The sequence below is a fragment of the Streptopelia decaocto genome, assembly GCF_964273445.1.
Source record: "Streptopelia decaocto genome assembly, chromosome: 1".
NCBI classification, from domain to species: domain Eukaryota; kingdom Metazoa; phylum Chordata; class Aves; order Columbiformes; family Columbidae; genus Streptopelia; species Streptopelia decaocto.
Window position 1 is genome coordinate 110,730,962 of NC_138663.1, and position 21,273 is coordinate 110,752,234.

Here is a 21,273-nt window from a genome sequence, read left to right on the forward strand (position 1 = left end):
TTAATATGACCTAGCTAAAAATTTATTCAACTAAAAATGCTAGCAACAAATTTGGAGAAAAAAATACCACAACTGATCTAAACAAGAGAGAGCTATAAGAAAAACCAATTAGTTTTTTTTTAAATTTTACTTTTATGCTAAAACTGTTTATAATCTTGACAAACAAGTTAACTGATCAATACTTGCAAACGGAGAAAAATGCAAAGCCTCCTAGACAGAAGCCCTGGCCACAAGAAAGATGTACAAAAAGCCCTCCAGAATATATCCTGAATAATGCATTGCATTAAAATTGACTTAAAATGCTGCTGCAACACTCTGGTTAATTAGAAACAAAAAGATTTTTTTGGTTGGTTCTTTCTTCTTGAGATGCTAATTTGGGAAACAATCTAGAGACTCCTGTGACTTAATTTAAGATCCGCATATATGGACTTCTAGTACAGTCACACACACCCTTTTGGATGTTTGGGGTAAAACCATCAAACCACAACATATCCACAGTTATTCAGATAAAGCCCCCCACAATTTAACATTCACTACAGTTCTAGTATGAAATGGAATAACCTTTTGTTTTCACACACTGAAATATTTCTGAAGACTCCTGCATTAAATCCTACTCTTCTGTTTTTTCATGTAGCTACGGAATTTAGGAACCCCTCAAAGAAAAAAAAGAGAGAAAATCGAAAGTCCAATCAAGTCCAAACAACACTGGCAACAGAATTTGTTTGGAACAGCGGGTACTACCTTCTACTGCAGGACATTCGTGAATTCAATAGAATTAATTCTAGAACTCTCCTAAAAGAAAGGCATATTTATAAAATCTATACATCTCTTTTTTCAGCTAGCAGCCAGGGCAGTAGAGGGGATGGGGGGAGACTTTGTGTGGCTCACTCAGTAAGCCAGCATCAGCCAGGAACTACGCCAGCAAACCATGACCCTGCCTCACAGACTATGCTTTCTATACAGAGGTCCTCTAAGCCTCAAAAAAATTTTAAGAGGATCTCTTTAATATGCCATTTCTAATAGAAAAACATGAAGTGTACGGAAATGCTGCAGCGCAAGCTGCAGTCAGAATAAGAATGAGCCGCTCAAAGCGCTGCTCTCCACTTGTGGCTGCTTTAAATTTGTGGAGAAAATATCACGTCGACGAAAGACTTTCTGTAACACCCAAAGATCTATTTTAATTCTGCAGTCACTGTCAATTGCCAGCAGTCCCAATGGCTGCCTACCCAGAGCTCGGCACGCTGGCTGTACAAAACCTGCGCTCAGGGAGATTAGGTGCATTAAAATGTATCAGAACTGGTTCTGAATTATATTACATGAAGATTTAAAGCCACGTGGAGAAAAGCTGGTCAGGGCCAGACAGTATAGGACAGGCAGTTCTCGACTGTTCCCTGAGCTGCTGATTTTTTTAATAATCTTTAAATCCGGTAAAGGCAGCAGCTCAAGATTTTACATGAGGGAAAAAGCCTGAATTCAGACAGTTCATATCTGAACCAACAAGATCAAGCTATAAAGTATATTAATGGTTCCTCTCTTGAACACATTTCTGCGCAAGTCCCAATTTTTATGATAATAACAGAGTGAATCATAAAGTAAAATTCATAAAGCCCCTTCCAGCTTACAAGTAACAATTTGTTATGAGGGACATTCAAATTCATTATGCTCCAGACATCTGTTTTTGAGTATTTACTTTGCAGAAACAATGGGGAAAAGGAAGTTGGGTGGTGCTAGCATCTTTACGCAATACTTAGTAGCTGAATTTTTCAGATTTTTACCCCTCTTTTTCTCAGCTAGTAGTTTTAAAAATATTCTATGCTATATTAGCTTTATCTGTCCACAATATGAAATATGTTCCAACATACAGTCATGATTTTACATGAACAATGTGATATAGTTTTGGACAGAGTTAAACAATCTAGCACAAACTTGTGATAACATTTTTCATTAGTTATATTGTCTTTATGTGCAGTATAGGAAAATAGTTAGAAATAACTTAACAAGGTTAGTTTAATGGTGCTTTAAATTCAGGATGGAAAGCTTTATGTTAGTCTAGGTAAATCTTATTTTGGACAGACCAAAATGAGGAATACAATTCTTACAATTTATTATAGCTCAAAAACGCAGAGCAAGCCAGGAACAGCAGAGCTTGTCTCCCCAGGGTCAGACCAAATCCCACTCAACCTCACCTTCCACTCTAGAGTGGCTTTCTCAATATGTTTGTGTTCTCCCCATTGCTGGCTGGCAGGAAAACAAAAGTCAAGAACTAATCATTTCCGAGACAAGTGCTGTTTCGTGGTCAAGAGAGGATTATTATAAAGGTAACTTGGGGCAATAGATAACTGCTTGCATGTGCCTCAACCCTTGGAGCAAATGCTTAAAATCGGTCCTTTGATCTCTTGCATTACATTTGATTGCATTATCTACCCCAGCCAATGTTTTTAGTGTTGTAGCAAAGAGCAATAAAATAAAAAAACATGAACCCAGAAGTGAATTAGTGTACAGCTTATACCACCCACCCACACTGGAAAAACACCATCTTCCTGCTCTCCATCCCCCACACCCTAAACCATTTTAAAATAGCTCTTCAAAGCAGTTCACTTGTAGGACTCTTCAAGAGTGCCTCCCGAAGTCAGGCACAGGTTCACAAAATCCCGCTGAAATAAAACCAGAATTGCTCTTTCATGACATTTACAGCATAGCAGCTTGAGAAAGGATTTGCTATTTCCCTTAGGCCAGCTCTCCCTGTCAGAGCCAAAAGCAGAATAAATATCCAATGAATAGAAACAAGGGCTACCTGGATCTAACAAAAGACATCAAGTTCCTCAAGAGGAACACTGCATTTGTATGTTATTTTCATATAGACCTCTATATAAATATATATTGTTATTTGTACACAGTAGTGATATTTCCTGTTAAAAAAACAAACGAAACCAACCAACCAAAACCAGCCAACCAACAACAAAAAACAAAACAAAACCAAACCAAACAAACAAAAAAACCCCACCAAAAACCCAAACCCCAAACAACAAACCACAAGACAGAAACCCTGAACCCCCCCTCACAAAACAAGTGCCCAACCACAATTCAAATCACAGCATTTATGTCCAAAGTCATTTTTGGGGTCCTGGCCCAGGATTTGCAATACCCAAACTCCACCTAAAAGGACTAACAAGCCCTTATTTTGGCTTTTATTTGTCTGAGCAAATACACTGGATTTGGACACAGTTAAATGGTTGTAAAAAACAGGCTGATCTTGCCTTATCGTTGAGCAAGTACAAACCTAGAAATGAAGACTATGCAACACAGAGTATTAAAATACTTTCCTCTGTCAAAATGAATTAAAAGAAGAACGTTTAAAATATGGGTATGAATTAATATTCTACTATTTCTTAGCTTCATCTGTACTAGTTTTTAACATCAAGTACTCTAAGTACACTCGTAGAAGAAAGTACACTTAAAGCAGTTTATAACAGAGAACCAAATATCCAAAATCTTACTGAGAAACAGCAAGAGACATTTTCATCTGATCTGCACTCTGTTTTCGCATCACATTTCTTAAACATCCCAATGTCACAGTAGCTCAACCAAGGCAGTGATGTGAATTCCTAGGTCCTATTTATACTATACAAGGAAAGCATATTAATAATTTTCCACTGTGATTAAAACACAGCGTGTCCTTCAGTCCATAACTATTCCCCATCCTGTTTACTTAACAAATGTGCCGATCACAGACCTAAAAGGAAAATACTTTCACACTGCAGTAGTACTTAATTCATTCAGTGCTTCACAGATCTATAGACTACTTCGATGCAGTCTGAATCTTCAAGTGGTCATTAGAACAAGCTCTTCGCTGTCACTTTAAAATGTTTTGTTTTGGTGGGTTTTTTTTGTTTTGTTTTGTTTTCTTATTCTTTAAAATCTTAAAGCAGAAATTAATCTCCCTGCAGCAGGTAGGAAAGATGAGTCCCATAACATCCTTTTTGTCCCACACACTATCAGCACCTTTCATATGTGAAGGTAGGAGTGGGCAGCGGGCTGCCTGCTGCCAACAGCTGGGCTGGGAACTGGCCCTCCCCAGCCCTCATTCCCAAGGACTTGCACTTCAAACCAAAAGAGCTGGAGAGATTTCCCCTGTTATCGCAGGGAACAGTAAACATCCCTCTATTTTTTTTTTTTCCTGCCGCTTTGCAGTCAGACAAGGCCGTTGCCAGGGCACCTAACCTAAGGGGGCTGGGAAAGCCATTTCTGAAGCACACATTTGTTACAGACTCTGACATGACTGCAATGTATTGCTGGCTTATCATCACCAGAAAGAAGGAAGAAAAAAAAAAAAACCACTAAAGAAAAAGCATTACTCACCGTGGGCGTACAAAGACTTAATTTAGTTTCTACACAGTAAACTATGAATTCCCACACTATTTTTAAAAATTGAATTATCTCACTTCAGAAAAAGGAGGCCGCCGGGAGCCCTGTGCCATCCCTCCTTGGCTGCCCAGCTCCTCCAGCCGCTCCCTGCTCCTCCCTGCACTCCCCACAGCCCAAAGACCCTCGTGCCCCCCACATCACCACCACCTTACACAAAAGCATCTCTCTGTACTCCTACTTTTCTCATGGAAAGGTCTTATTTCTTCCCTCATCTCCATTCTTGGCTGCTCCTTTCTTTCATGCCTCATCCCACCCACCCTTCTGTTTGCTTCACCACTATTGTTCCTACTCCTGCTTTTACCATCCTTCCCTAAGGGCGTCCCTTTTTTCCCCACTGCTTAGTTTCTCCTCTCTCCCCTCCATCAGGGCTCTCCCTACACTTGGATTTCTGCTCCTCTCTCTAGGACTTCGTCCCCCCCATTTTTGTATTTCCCTCCTCGGTTGAGCCTCCCTACTTCTCCCTTTCTGGTCCTCCTGGAAGATCATCTGTGCTGCTGCAACCCAGGTCACAAATCATCCTCCCACTCTGCAAGTTAGAAATGAGGCTTCACCTGGAGGAAAAAGACAGGATGAAACTCCCCTTACTGGAGGTAAGAAGAACACCTATTTTTCAGTGCAGGTAAGAGAAGGAAAACGCAGGTTTTCCGCCCTTGTGATTTATGAACATGTCAAAGGTTATGCCCAGCTGTGCTTGGGCTGTTGCTAGAAACTCCAGCAGTTTTTGTGTGTTACATCACTATGAATTTTATTTGTTTTATCCTAGCATAAACACCATGTTTTTTTTCTCAGATTCTGAGGTCACTTTCCTTATCAGCTTTTCAACAGTGTTCTAAGCACTGTTGCCATTCACTTGGGAAAATGATAGGGTCCAGTGAGTCCTAATTTCTGTGGACAAGTAAGCTTTTGACCATGGATTTGCTGTGGCATCATTTTGTGCTGGTCTCACTTGAAAGCCCAGTATGGAACTTGAGGCTTGAAAGCCATGGCAGGGTCTAACTCAGCTATGAAAGTTACTATGGATAGTTTATCAGCAAGGGCCTATAAGACATGAATTTGGAAATGGCATCAAATACAGATTAGAACTATAAAAGGTCAAAACATGAATGAAGAAACGGGAAAATGTGAATCCTGTAGAATTAAGCTGTTAAAAGAAGTGTAAAAATACAAAAAGCAAATGTCCCATCACAACTGAAGTTCGTGGTGATTTTAGAATTAGATTCTTTTCATAGTCACTGTGTAAGACTACTTCCAAGCATTAATATTCATTGAAAAAAAACTTGCTGTGTTTTCCTTGCTACAGAATTGAAACTACTACATAATGAAACTTGCGCAGCAGGCAAAAAAGCAAACAACTCCCCCTGCCCCCAGCCAAACAAAAAATCCCCCAGGGATAGGGTTATGGGATGGGAAAAAAGAGTTTCTTCCATTGTAATGTAGAAGATGCATTGAGAGTTAATCACAGAGCATACATTACCTCCCCTCCTCTACCTTTTCATTAAGCAGCTGTCTTCATCTTGTGCATTCTGCTGGTGGTTAGGATAAGGATGAATAATTCCCTTAACTCTCTTCTTCCCCAGCTTAAATAATTTACAAGTTTGAAAAAGAGCCTCCAGTGCGCTGGGCATTCCTCAACAGAAAGGATAGGAATTTTCAATACTCTTTAAAGAAAACTGGCATTATCCATTCAGGCAGTGGAAGGAGCTCCTCAAGTGCTCCTTGCTCCTAGACAGCACCGCAGGCAGTCGCTCCTTTCCTATCGCTCCCCTGGGTTCCTGGGCTGTTACCGGTAGGTATATGCCCAAAATTCAGATTAATCATTGCTGTTCACCTACACAGCAGCAATAGATGGTGATCTACTGCTGGCAATAGAAACCTGTAAAATCAGGAGCTGCCGTAACAAAGACTTAAACTGTTTGCAGGGTTCAGTTACAATATAAGCCTTGATGACAATTATTTGCTATCAACAATAGCGCAATCTGGGCTTCTTCCACCATGGCCAGGGAAGCAGGCTAATTCAAATACATTTCATCAAAGGAACAGTTTAATACAGCAATGAACAGCACTATTAAATAACCCTCAGTACCCTAATCCTTCCAGTTTTTCAATTCTCTTGAGAACGGCCTGGCTACCTCACCACGAAATCCAAATCAGCGGGTTAACAGCGAGGAAAGGTGAACTTACGAACTGGAAGCAGCTTCTGACGCTGGGCTCGATGTTGCTGCCCCCGAAGGAGGCCACCTCCCCCAGCTGCCGGGGGATCTGGATGGAGTCGTGCAGCAGCAGCCCCAGCCGGCGCTGGTCGCAGAACCCAGTGGAGCTGGCCACCTGCTTGAACAGGTCTGCAGGGGGGAAAAGGACACCCGTGCTAAAGCATCACAACAGGGAGACGACACATAGCACAGAGTCTGCATCCCTCCAAAGGCTTTCAAGGGTGTTCAGCAGCCTGGGCAGATGCGAACACAAACACATCTTCAGTTTGGCAGCTTCTCTCCCTATAAACACTGTTTTTTGTTGTTGGTTTTCGTTTCGTGTTTTTTTTGTTGGTTTTTTTTTTTTTTTGGGGGGGGGGGGGTGGTTGTCATTGCTGTTGTTATTATTGGTTTTGTTTTGTTTTTCTGTTGAACAAGCAGTTTACTGATAATTTTTAATAGCATTATTTGCTTGTACCTGGGAAGAAAAGCCATTATAGTACAGCACCTGTGGCACTACTGATAATAGCAGCTGCAATTCTATAACACAGCAAACTAAAGCGCGGGATCTTCCAGCCACAACAATATAAATGATTTAAAAACACTGTTTAACAGTAAAATAACCTCACACAACGCATAGCACATTTTGAAGTCTTAACAATCAATGTACAGCTCAGAGAATCCATTTCTCCTTCAACTGAGTTGAACTGAAAACCAAGAGCTTCCTAACTTCGATATGTCATAAATTTTTAATCCAAGAGTATTTCTAAAATGAAAGAAAAACATTACGGTATGACAGAACCTGCCATCTGCCAGGAATGTTAATATCATATTAAGCTTTCATTTCTGAAGTGAAATGTCACTTGAAGCCATGTTCTGTTACTGAATCATTCCAGAAGAGAATCCTTACAGGAAAGAATTACTGTCCCTTTGTAAACTCAAGGTAACTGTGTGGGAATTAGTTATGCTACACACACACTGAGGAAGTTTTAGAGTTCATAAGAAAAATCAGTTTAGCATTAACTGAAATATTTATTTGGTAATATTCCTGTTGACAACACATGACCTGAATAAATTCTCCTTACTTTTCAAAGAGTTTAAAAAAAAAAAAAAAGAGAGACAGCTAGAATAAAATAACACCGTTTTTTTGGAGTTGCCTTAATATTTCACTTGACACCAGGGATGCAATTATAAAGGTGCTTCAGCACTGCTCAAGATAACTTTCCTAGCACTGCTTTGACACCTGTTTTCTTCCAAAAGAATAAAGGAATGGATAGAAAAAGAATTATTTTTTAATTATAGGAGTTTCACTCTTGCCAAGTCTAGTTTTATAATAAATAACTTTGGGATAAATCCTTCTACCACCTCTGCAAGCCTGAAGACTTGTGCTCTAACACAACCAACTCTGTTCAACTGCATAAATGAGAGAATAAAGATTTAAGGAGTGCGACTCATGGCATCCTTGCTGCAATACTAATGGCAACTGCATCGTGACTTTGGCATGGATGGTGAAACACCTAGAGACCTAAACTGTGACATAGTAATTGCCCTAAAATCTGATCCAATTATATGTAGTCATGGACAGATGCAGTTGTTGGAACTTTCTGGTTTCTCTGTAGTGTTCAACTTTCAGTAGTAGAAGAAGAGAATAATAACACATGATGAAGAACTGCTATGTCACTGGGTCAAATACTAAAGGTTGGGGGTTTTGTTTGTTTGTGGATTCTGTTGTTGTTTGGCTTTTTTTAATCACATGAATGAGTGATACCAGTTAATTTAACCAGAAGGTTACTCTCCAGAGCTACTGTTACCAGTAGATCTTTTCTGGATCCTAGTCTCACTAATGAACTGATTCATTAGTCAGATAAAACTAAAACTTCAAGTGGAATTTGCAAGCATTTCAGGATTGGGTCTATTAAAATATGCAAAATTTGCATACCTTTAATATTTATTTAAAGACAGAAACTATATTTAAGCATAGTGTACAGAATAAGACCCTGACTACATTGTGGAAAACATTTAAAAAACATATTATATTTTAAAATGCTGTAATGCAAAACGTCCTGTATTAAACCAGTGGTCTTCAAAGCGATGGCTGCATCCACTACCGGGGGTGCACAAGACTAAACTTTGGGGTGTGGTATAAAAATATTTTTTCGTTCTGTTAATAAATCAGAGAAAAAAAAAAAAAAACAACTAAAAGGAGTGTTTATTTCATCTTTATCTCATACTTTTTAAATTTTTTATTTTTGCTTATGTCTTATAACATATGTATTATATTAGTACAGTGGAACACGTATATAATTTATAAATATACATCTATTGGGCGTGCACACTCAAAAACTTTCTACCGATTGGGGTGCATGATAAAAAAAGTCTGGGGACCACTGTGCTAAACTACCTTAAACCATACTGAACAAATAGCTCAAAAGCACAAGGTGGAGCAAATTAACGCACTTCCCATCTGGACTACCTAAAATAATGTCTCTGTATGTTACTGAAATGTTCATGCAATAAACAGGAGGAATGAAAACAGAAAACAAACATAAACTAAAACCAAAAGAAATATATTGACTTACATCTATACTTATCTTCCAGGTGTGCTTTACAAAGGGATACAACACCAGTTTTGAAAGATAAGACACGGATCCTTCCTGTTCGACCCCTAAAGAAAAAGAAACATAGGCTGATAAGATGATCCATTCAGGTCATAATTTGTTTACTATAAGGATGTTCACCGCAGTACTGTAGCGGTCATAAATGAAGTCCCACACAGGCCCATGCTGCACAGCACACGTTGGCCTATTAGATAAGCTAAAAATGAAATATAAATATGGTTTTGGCTCCACAGGTGTAGTCGAATTGGATTGTGCCATTGTACTGATTGAACCAGAAATGGTCTCTTTTTTTATGACAAACATGAGAGTAAGACGATTTTAGACTATGCTTATTTGAACAGGCTTCTCTATGAACTGCTGCTGAGCTACTCGCAGGGAAGATGAGGGCCCTGACAGAACAGAAGAGCGTCCCCCTTTTGCAAAAGACAATAAAATTTCACTTTTGTTCGAAATGTGATGTAGCAGCCATTTATAGAAAGTCTTTGCTTACTGTCTGTCAGCCTTGCCCCGACTTGCTTGAGAAGGCAAGACGGAGCCAGGCAGGAAAACGCAGCCCCCGCCAGCAGCACACGGTGACAGAGGCACTTGGAAGACGTCCAGGTGAGGGATGGAGCTTGCCCAGACACCATGCGAAGGCAGCCAGGCTGCACAGCGATGCCATCAACGAGACGTTGTGGTTTCTGAGCTCCTCCTCACCGCACCCAAACCTGTCCCAAGGGGCTGGTACACACCCCCTCAGCTCCTGTGCTGCCCCCCTCACGCTCCCTCCTGCCTGAGGATGTGACTGCCCTGCTACTTTCGCTTTTTAAAGTGACTGTGGTAAGAACATCCTCTGCACTGCACACACCGCAACAGCAAACCTTCACTTCTTCTCTTAGTCATCTGGTTTAGCTCAGTTTACCTCCCCCAAGACTTATTTGTGATAGCATTTCAAATACATAACATCTATTGCAGACAAAGACATATACGACATAGGAGGCTAATGCCTAAAACCGACTTTTTTGAAGCAGAGCCTCATCAACAGTTTTGAAGCGTCACCAGTAAGAACACCACTGCGAATAAGATAAATCGTGCACAGGCACGCCACAGTCATGCACGAGGCTGCACTGTTCAGCAAAGATGCCTGTTGTCTTTTTAATCCTATGAAAGTGTAGTAGGAGCCAGCGGTGCTCATTTACCCACCCATCTCCCTGCAAACCCTATAAGAGGTACAGATGGAAACTGGCAGACAAAGCCGAATTTAGAATTTGCAGCCTTTTACTAAAGAATCTTGCATTTTTCATCATGAATAAGCATTTGTTGTTTACCTATGCTTTCCACACACCACTCCTCTTACTCCTTCCTCTCCCTCAAATTTTTTCCAAATGAATTATCATCTGTGCCCTGAGAAACTCCTGCTGATGAATACCAGGCTCATGCAAATTATACAGGAGAAAAATGTAGAATGATGATTTCCCTGCAAGACATTTTAAATTGAAACTTGCATGAATCGTGAGTTGTTCAGTTCACCCTCCTCTCCTCCCAAGTCAAACCAATAATTTAGCATGCTACTGCAAATGAGCATGAGCGACTGATCAATTAAAACAAATCTGAAACGTGTGGGATTTGCAGAGCTGTGCCCATAATTAGATCAGTCATTGACTGTGAATTTGATTAATATCTTTACAAATGACAGTTTTCAATTATAAGAAAAGTAAAGATTCAGTACATTTAATTAAATGTCTCCAGCACTGCTGTGCACTTCGGTTGATCTCTGCCTATTAAGTTTACAATGAAAACTAAACACTTGTAACCCCAAGGTCACCACTCTTACCAGTGAATTTCAGCAAAATAGCTACAAGTTTTTCCTCACACATAAAACACCTCTCTGCTTCATTGTGTCCTGCAATATACAGTTCCCCAGCACACCTAGGGAATTGCCTGGAGACAGCCAATTATAATTTCTAATGTTGTACTTTCAGTACAGGGCAACAAAAAGAAAACTAGACTGGACATGGCAAATCTAAATCGGACAGTCCAGCTTAGGAGCAGCTTGTGGAACAACCTTTAGTTCCCTCTCTGCCTCTTAACTTGACTGATCTGGATTAACATCCCTAACACATCTTTTCTGGTTTTCACTGCATATCTTCATTTATATGTTATTTATAGTTGATGATCATTCAGAAGTGGATCAGAGTTCTGTGAAAGCCAAAGCAGATTAAAGAATAAAACTTGGTTCTTGAATGAATATAGCCCCATTCCCTGCTACTGGTACACTACACAAAAATTTAATGTAATCTGGGTAATCTACTTCACAGGATATTGCACCTGCTGCAGAGGATGTTATAAGGAACGGGCTTATTGGAGGTGATCCTGCAGGAAGAGACTGTACAAATCTATGCTGCTTTTTTTTGATAGGTGATCATTGAAGCTTCACTGTTGTCATCAAGGGTGCATGGAAGAACAATCTTATGGCACTTCACTTCAATATGGTTCAGAATGTCAATGGAAATACAACTGACCCATGACCTTCCATTCCTACGGGTAAACATTTATTCTGTCACAGCAATGAGCATGTCTGCCTGAAAGTGGCTGACAACAACCCTGAAAGCACAAATGAAGACTTCCACTGACTTTTTTCCACTAAATTCACCAAATACTAAAATAATGGCTTATTCTAAAATTAGCTTACAAGCGTGTTTTGGAAGTCACCTATGTGTTATAAGCAACATCATTAACCCACCAAATAGGAATATTCCTAAATTTTCTTAAGGTAAATTTACTCAGTTGTATTTATGCCTACACGTAGCCTTTTAAAAATTAAATTTTAGAAGTAGTATTTCTCAAATCTGACTGCTAAAGGGTTGTAAGCACATTAGAGATTAACCTCTTCCACCTTTGAACAGGAATTGTAGATTGAAAGCTATAGAAAATGGACAGCTCTGTAAAGGTTTAACATCTGGAAGTACACACGCATGCAAGAGTCTAAAGGATGGTGTTCATACTGTTGCTTCTTGACCATGACCTACTCAGGACATGCAGTCCAAGAACTGCTCTGAACACAGAAATCTGTTAAAAAAGTTCTGTTTTCCAGCTCTCCTGTTACTTAGTGTAATAAAGCCAGGATTGTAAGCCTATCCAACAGCTGTACTGATTCAGCTAAATGCAGCCATTAAACTGTTAGATTTACTGAACTTTCACTTCAACTACCGCATTTTTTCAGTTTCAAGCCACTAATTTTATAATGAGCCAGGTGGCTTGTTATCCCTTTCCCCTTCCACCTTCCCCTCGTGCTGTTGGGAAAGCTCCCGAGCACCCCATGATCAGAGCACCCATACGTACGTGTCGTAGACATTCAGCAGCCAGTTGAGGCACATGTCCACACAGAGAGGAACGTTGACCAGGTTATTGTGCTCTTGTTCCAGTCGATCGTAAATGGTGGTCAAGCAGTTAATGATCTGCAGAATATCCATTGGCTGGTCATTTTGTTTGAGGTTGTGCTGGTCCAAGGCATCGCATGCAGCAGGCAGACTCAGGAGATCCACTGTTAAAATAAAATAATAAAATAAATAATGATAATAATTTAAAAAAACCAAAACACAAAACAACCCACACAACACGCACCAAACCATAAAAAACACTGAAGAGAAACAGTGGTGGCATTACTCATACCCAAAGAGTAAACAGAACAATTTACTTGGCTTACATGCCTGGTTAGAGGACATTTGATGTCCTCTGACAGTCATGTGCAAGACTGATTTCAAGACTCCTACAGGTGCACTGTTTATTCAGCTGTGGTCTTAGAGAGCAGTGTTTGTAAAAGTGGAAACTGCTTCCTTTTTGGCCGTAAAGTACTTATTATGCTATTGGATCCTATGGAAATATTACATAAATTACTATGTGAGTAAAAATTACATATTTCATGTTTTATGTTCCTACAGATGGGCTAATGTTTGACTACTGCATTAATCAAATGTGCTCTAAATATAGTACATGTCATCAGCTTTCCTGAGACGTGCCATCCATTTCTTACAGAAGTCAAGCAATCTTAACCAAACCGAACTCCACAAGGAATATGCAAACAAATCACAACTGAACTGGGATTAACCTCTCTGTTATTTTTCCTCTGATGAGAACAGGAGAAAGAAGGTTCCAGAAGCATTAAATGACCTATTTCAATATTTATTAATGAAATGTATCCATTTTTAATTCTGCAGAGCATTAATATTTATAAATACCTCTACGACATCATGGAATAAGACACATTAAAACTTATCAGTCAATATACAACAGTTTTTTGTCATGAACTTTTAAAACTTGATATTCGTTCTAAGTCAAGTCAGTTGCATTTGAAATTCAGATGTCCAAGGCAAAATAGAACTTCCCTTTCTCAGTTCTTAGTCTTGGCACACTAACATCAACAGCAGCATCACACTTTGAGAGACACCAAATCAGAGAATTATGTCGGTTTACAAAGGAAAACAAGAATAAAACTAGAAAAACAAAAAACAAACCACCCTCCCACCTCCCCCCCAAAAAAACCCCAAAACAACACACAGAAAAATGAGACTATTGATGCAGATCTTCCTGCTGCCACAAGAAACCCCTTTGTAATTCCTTGCAGAATTTCCAGCGTGTGAGCAATAGGGATGGTAAAGCCCAGATGCCGTTAGCCCTGTTCATACTGTGAAGAGTCACAAGGTGCAGCAACATGACTCAAGGGAGCAGGATCTGGCCCAAAGCGAACCACTGAAAATCATCCAAGAAATTCAGGAGAAAATTGGGAAATGAACATACCCAACTGCAAGACCATTTTTTCTCTCACTGGAATAAAAATGTGTTTTACTGGATCCTGGTAAGCAACATCTCTCAGTAATGTCAAAAAATATGCAGAGGATAAATGCAGAACCCCATAAAGGAATTTTTTAAGAACCTCATCCAGCTTAAGGGCACATTTGCCAAATTCATACTGTTTTATCAAGGATGAAGCTAACCCTTTGATGTCTTAGTGGAGAGGAAAAATACTTCAGCTGCATACAGGGCTGCCTGATAATGCTGCATGGACAGTACCCTGGGATTTCATAATTGCCCAAAGAATTTCAGGAGTATAAATTTCAATGGAAATCAATAGATACTGCTGCTAATAAATCTCTCACGCACTTCTGAAAATTTCGTCCTGTGGGCCTGGCAAACCCAGTGCTAGAGTGCATAAGGGAAGCTTGTAATGGCATCACCATTTTTATATCAAGAAATCTAAACTTGAATCTGTGGTTTTGTGCAGGGTTTTACTGGAATTTTACTTTTTTCACATTAGCACATAGATATTTATTAAAAGAAAATATTTTGGAATACCATGTTTAACCTGCTAGCATACAAAATATAGCTATTCTTAGGTTGGTGTTACATCCCGCAAAAGCATATTTATCAGACCCATTCCTAAGAGTCTCAGAAAGATGCTCTTCTTTAAATAATTTATTAGTCAAATTGGAAATGGAGCACTGCCTTCACAACACCTTTGACTCCAAGCTTTAGGCTGAACTCTCAGTTCCTTTGAGACTATGAATCAACGGTAATTAAATGAACCCCTCAGGCATCTGAGTGGCAGCTTAATTATATATACAGCTATTGCTAAACATGGGTCATTCCACTTTGTGAAAGCTTTTCCCACTAATAAGCAACAACTTCTGAAAAGCCTTTCACCCTGCTCTTCATCAGCCTCCTGTCCTATCTTGAAGTTAATAACACACGTTCATCTTGTAACAAGCAAACAGTGCTTGCCACCAGGCTCTGCTTTAGGGAACTTTCTATGGGAAAAACAGCAGCTCTGGCTTTCGCCATGTTAAGCTCCTCCTGCATCTTCCCCAACAAGATTAAAGAAATTTAGGGGTTGCTCTCCCAGAACCAGGAATTGCATATTTCTTTCCTAAAAGCAAATATGGATGCCCCATGAATTGCAGACTTTCAAAAGACAAGTCCCAACACTCATATATATATTGAAGAGTCGTATATTCATTGCCTCTCAGTGATTTGCAAAGCTTTAACTGAAACAAACCGTATCACTTTATACTTTGTACTTTTCATGGGTTCTCTGCCACTCTTTTGTTCTTTTATATTTAAAGTTCCAAAACTGATCCCAAAATCACAGGTTCACAGAATGTTTGGGATTGGAAGTGACCTCAAAAGATCTTCTAGTCCAATCCCCCTGATGGAGCAGGAACACCCAGATGAGGTTACACAGGAAGGCGTCCAGGCAGGTCTTGAATGCCTCCAGAGCAGGAGACTCCACAACCCCCCTGGGCAGCCTGTTCCAGTGCTCTGTCACCCTCACTATGAAGAAGTTTCTTCTCAAATTTAAGCAGAACCTCTTGTGTTCCAGTTTGTACCCATTGCCCCTTGTCCTATCATTGGTTGTCACCAAGAAGAGCCTGGCTCCATCCTCATGACACTCACCCATTAATGAGGTCACCCCTCAGCATCCTCTTCTCCAAGCTAAAGAGCCCCAGCTCCCTCAGCCTTTCCTCATAAGGGAGATGCTCCACTCCCTTAATCATCTTCGTTGCCCTGCGCTGGACCCTCTCCAGCAGCTCCCTGTCCTTCTGGAACTGAGGGGCCCAGAACTGGACACAATATTCCAGATGCAGTCTCACCAGGGCAGAGTAGAGGGGAAGGAGAACCTCTCTCAACCTACTAACCACCCCCCTTCTGAAATCTGTGTGAGCAGTAGCTCTAGCTTATTTTGAAATCAAAGTCTTCTATATAAATAATTATTTGACTTCTAAGGCAAGAGAAAAAAGCTAGGATGCTTGTAACTAGACACCAACCTGTGGCCAGATTGCAGAAAAAGTATAAAAGACAACCTGGAGTAGCTAACCCACTGGAGGACAGAAGAGACAAAAGACAGGAGAAAGTATGCTGTGGAGGTCACATACTGAGCTTGGGGAAAACTCAACATATGGTTGGTGATAAAAAGTATTAATGGTGTTCCCAGAATGCAAGTTCATCTCCTCCATAACCTGTGGTGTTGTCTGATACATTAAAAAATATATTTAATCTAGCCTGTATAAAATTAAAGGAAAAAAGCACCCTAACAGAAGTCCTTGAATATTTTCTTTTGCTGCATCTCCAAGAACGCTTTGTGAATATATCTCATTTTATTGACATCACAGTGTTCAGATGTGGTTTGCACTCGAAGATCAGATCTTTTAAAAGTGGCAAAACAAGAAAGTCAGCATGCTTTGATGTGATTATCAAAGGAAACCATACATTTAATAAAACGGTGCAATAGTTACACCTGGCATGCCCACAATAGTTTCGAAGGTTGGCATGATAGAGCCACACACTAGATTCTTCAAAGGTAAAACAATACATGAGCATTTATTTCTTAAGGATTAGCATTTTCAATATTCTTCTTCAGGTTTAATGTCCTAGCATAATAATGTTCATTGGGCTGACTCACAAAATGAGAAGAACTAAGTCTGAGAATAGTTCATTTTTCAAAGTGTTTATATTCTTGCCACTAAGGAACAGACTGTATCTCCACTTCTACAGGCCTTCTATTCTGTACACATCTTTAGAGTGATCCTCAGTAGACAACTCTGCTCTGTTTTTTATCAAGTTTGCAGGAAAGTACATATACACACACATATTTAAACTCCTGCAATTTTAAAACAAAAAAAAAAAGAGTGGAAAGCAGCACCTACTGCAGGTGGGATTTAAGGATTTTTGGCTACGTGTAAGAGCCCTGAAACCCAGAACTGTGCTCTATTTCTACTGGTGCCAAATCACAGAAAAAGAATTTTGTAATGAGTTAGGTTTTTGTTTAAGAATTTTGTAATGAGTTAGTTTGTTGTTTTTTTTTTTTTCTTTTTTAATCTAATTAACTAAGTTCACAAGCAACATTGAAACCATAGAACACAGAAATACAACTATGGTGTCTCCAAGCAAAAATATTTGTAAGAACAAAGACTGCTAACAAAATTCCTTAAATACTTCTCCTTAGATACAAGTATGAAGAATGTGCTAAAGTAATCAGTGTAAGCACCACTGCATGTCTCTGAAAACATAAATTCGCAGAAAATCTACATGAGTGTAACCTTGAGAGATAACCTGACTTCAGTGCATAATTACAATTCCACACTGTTAAGTCCAAGATGAGTCTAGAATTACTCAGTGGTAGGAATCATGGTAATACACATAAAACAGGAAGCACAGTTGTGCACTTTCAGCCATAAAAACCTGTTACAAGTAACACTTGTGCACTGTTAGCTAGAGAAACCTGTAATTCCAAAAATGTTAGTTCCTTACCTCAGTTCTGCACTGACTATAAATACCTTTCACTACGTATCACCCCAGTTTCTTTAAACTACCTTTCCACAATGAGTGTGGCAGGAGCACTGTGTCATGAAAATGTTTGTATTTCTGATCACCAAAATTCATAGCCACTTTCATTATCTTAAAAGAATTTTCACTTACAGTTTATTTTTTTTTCCTTTTGTCTCTTTTCCTTTTTTTTTTTTTTTTTTTATATACTCGGAAATTCAGTCTATTCACTAGTGGAATTCACCCACGCTTATAAGTCTAAAAGTAAACATGCTCAAAAATATCAAGGTTCATCTTAGTTCTAGAAAGCATGTGAGCACAAATCCAAACTTGAGATAAATCAACAGTTCAGACATTTGCAACTGTGTCAGAAATTTAACCCTGTAATTAAACACCGAATAGTGCATGTTAAAATATTTTAACAACCTCACAAACTGCAGTGCCCAATAAAGTGCTTGCTTTGGCAACTGATTGGCCTACCCAGAAAACTACAAGCAAATTACTTAGCTATCAGGTTGCAACAAGCTGAAGAGGAAATGTAACTGCAGTGACAGGTAGAATATCTACAACAGTTGAGAGAATTAAAATGTTACAACATGCACATCACTAATGTATAACTGATGAGAGACTTCTGAACATAACCAAAAGCCAGGGAAAAATTAAGCTAAATGTTTATTGTGATGATCTCGTTTAAAGGCAACAGCCCCTCAGGGTTCAAGATTCGACTTAAAAAAAACATTAGCAGCTCCAGCTCTGGAGTGATTATTCCACCCGAACTCTCACTGTCCCCAATGCACGACAATCCTGTTCCTTTGGCGTGGAGATATAAAGCTCTGGCTAACACAGGACATGGCTCAGTGAAAATCAAGCACAGTGAAAATACCCAGCTAAAGAGTATAAAGACAATAAATATGTAGGGGATGTTAGCTTTGTTTCTGATCCGCTGCTCTGTTTGACAAGGGACAGACCTGCAGGCCACCCAGCGCTTTGGTTTCATTAGTAACGTGCAAACAGGTGGCAGCAGAATAGCCTTCAGGTGAGAGGTTTCCATGCACCAGGTAGAGCTGGAGGGGGGATATTTTTCTGCTTCTGAAAGTTGCTAATAAACTTGTGCATCGGTCATGAAGTCTTCCCGGCAGTGGGAGAGGCACAGGGACATACTTACAGCAGAGAGCTTTCTGCAGCCTGCGGAGTTTCATGGCAGTTCTGTACGCCGAGAATCTGACGTTGTTCAGGTCAGCTGTAGGGGGAAATATCAAAACAAACGATCAGCTTTACACCTTGGAAATAACCAGACTCACAAAGATGCTGTTAATTTGAACTAGAAGTTTATTGGTTAAAAAAAGAGTTGGGACGGAGGGGGGAGATATATTTGAAACTCCACTGAGCAAAAGCCGGCAAATCTTGCTAATCAATCATCTAAAATAAAACCTTCCTTTCGCTGAAAGACACTGAACTCAAGAGTACGTGAAAGGACACCACCAGTGAGTACAGCAGTGTTGCCTGACAACCCCACAGCCTTTCACACCACAGGCACCGAGAGAGAGATAAGAACCTGAAACTCCTTGTCCGCCTGACGCACCAGCCAGGCCGTGGGCAGGCAGCTCCCAGGGAAGAGCTCTGCCCAGGAAAAAACAAATGCCTCTCAGATACTGCTGAAAAACAAATTAAAAACCCCACAAACAAACTGAAAAACAATGAAACTTCTGTGCTTTCCACTCAAGCAGACCCCAGTCGTGCCCTGAGCTGTAAAGCCTTCCTGGGCAGAAGCCAGCTCACTCAGCCAGGTGAGTTCCCAGGTTCCCACCTCCAAAATTCTGGGAAGCAGCCGGGCTGTGGCAGCACAGAGAGGAACAACACCCACCTAAGAATACACAGTGTGGTGTGATTTTTGCTAGAGCCTTCTTATTCACTTAACAAAATAAGGACATTTGCACAAGTCCCCATGGATCACAAAAACCTCCCGGGACACTGCAGGGACGAGGTGGACCACACCAAACCAGTCACACCACACTAGAGCTTCTATGAGCCTCTCTGTTCTTGAGAGGCTCAGTACCAGCTACTTTAATGATATTCAGCACCAAATTCTGATTAAATCCACAGCAAGGCACAGCACAGTCTAAGTGAACACTAGACAAAACTGAAAAGCAAGGAGGGGTTGTCTTGGAGCAAATTTGCCCAGGAAACTGTGTTTGCATCTTCTGTGAAACCAGACTGAGGCAGATGGCACTTATTCTAATCTTGTCCCTAACTTTTGCTGAGGGTGGCCCCTGGCAAACACCATTTGCAACAAGAACGAAGATAAAATTCACTGAACGTGACATTGAAACTACTGTGGCTGAATTCCTGCCACCAGTACCAGCACACCAGCTAACTCACGATTTACAACTACATTTGGCTTGTCAATCCTACCATGCAGACACACCACTGTTTGCATTATTCAAAAACAAACTCAGGGATACAGAAGACATGAGGAAGAAATTTTTTACAATGAGGGTAGTAAAATACTGGCACAGGTTTCCTAGAGAGGTGGTAGATGCCCCATCCCTGAAGACATTCCAGGCCAGGCTGGACAGGGCTTTGAGCAACCCGATCTAGTTGAAGACGTCCCTGCTCATTGCAGGGGGATTGAACTAGATGACCTCTGGAGGTCCCTTCCAACCCGAACCATGCTATGATTCTAAGTGAGCGCACAACTCTGGCAAAAGGCTTTTGTTTATGTGAGTACATAACAAATACCAAAGCTGTGTGCAGCTGCAAGCTGGCACCTTCATCAAAGGGAACTGAGGCAAGTCATCAAGGTTACTGTTTTGGGGGCAAGTCCACAAACCGATGCTGTTTCCCCAGTGGCATTGCCAGCTCTTCCCACAGATGCTACAGGGTGGCAGCACCAGGAACAGAGGAGTGGCAGATGAACACTTGTGTGCTACCACACAGACACCCCCACTGCTGGAAAACCAGACTGCTTGCTGGCATGGCTGTGGCCCCATCACCCACCCAACTAATTTGTGGGCACAGACACTCCTGGGCATTTGAGTGGTCTGTTGGTATCTTGCAATTTAGGCTATCTTGAGTGGTCCAGGGACCATTCCCAATAGATCTGTTGGTATCTTGTAATTTAGGTGTTTTGTAGCACAGAAATAGACTGTTTGTGCCAGACAGTTTCAGTACCCAGCAACACCACTGAATGCATTTAATTTACTGATTAAACCTGTGAGGCCTAAGCAGTTAACGATGGGAAAGTATTTGGAAAATGTAAACTACTAAGTAAATACAAAAAGAACATTGAAAAAAATATACTGGCTCAGAATAAAGATACATTTAACCCGATAAGCTGCCTGTAAGCTTGGTAGAATATTATGTGAAGAATATGATGAAAAACAGGGCAAATACAGAACAGTTCCTTGCTGGCATATGCACTGAGGTGCTATAAAGCTGTTTGCAATGCCGTAGCTTGGGTATAGCTATCCCAACATCATTTACAATGCTGTACAGGTATAGGTAGCAGAGGGAATATAGTCTCAAATACATTAATTTTAATTAAGCTGTTCTGAATGAGCAATTTGAAGTTTGATAATCCAGTAGTTTTGTATACTGTAATAAAACCTGTGGAACATTTCTAAAACACATCTTACAGCAGAAGGGAAAGTTTCAGCTTTGTATATAATTTCTTTTTCTTTGCACAGTTCCATACACCTTTTTATTGGGCAGCTCTTCTGTGTATTGTTCCTGCCAGTTCCCTC

General features: G+C 40.2%; 1 protein-coding gene across 12 annotated transcripts in view; it reads right to left on the reverse strand.

Moving 5' to 3' along the window:
• Positions 1–21,273, reverse strand: part of DMD (dystrophin) — a 1,259,796-nt gene that overhangs the window by 50,805 nt on the left and 1,187,718 nt on the right. For all 12 annotated transcript variants that reach the window (XM_082049442.1, XM_082049444.1, XM_082049438.1 and 9 more), the window contains 4 exons: positions 18,696–18,770; positions 12,554–12,755; positions 9,194–9,279; positions 6,607–6,764 (listed from right to left, as the gene is read on the reverse strand). In XM_082049442.1, coding sequence (XP_081905568.1) covers positions 6,607–6,764; positions 9,194–9,279; positions 12,554–12,755; positions 18,696–18,770 — 521 coding nt within the window. The remainder of the gene's footprint in view (positions 1–6,606; positions 6,765–9,193; positions 9,280–12,553; positions 12,756–18,695; positions 18,771–21,273) is intronic.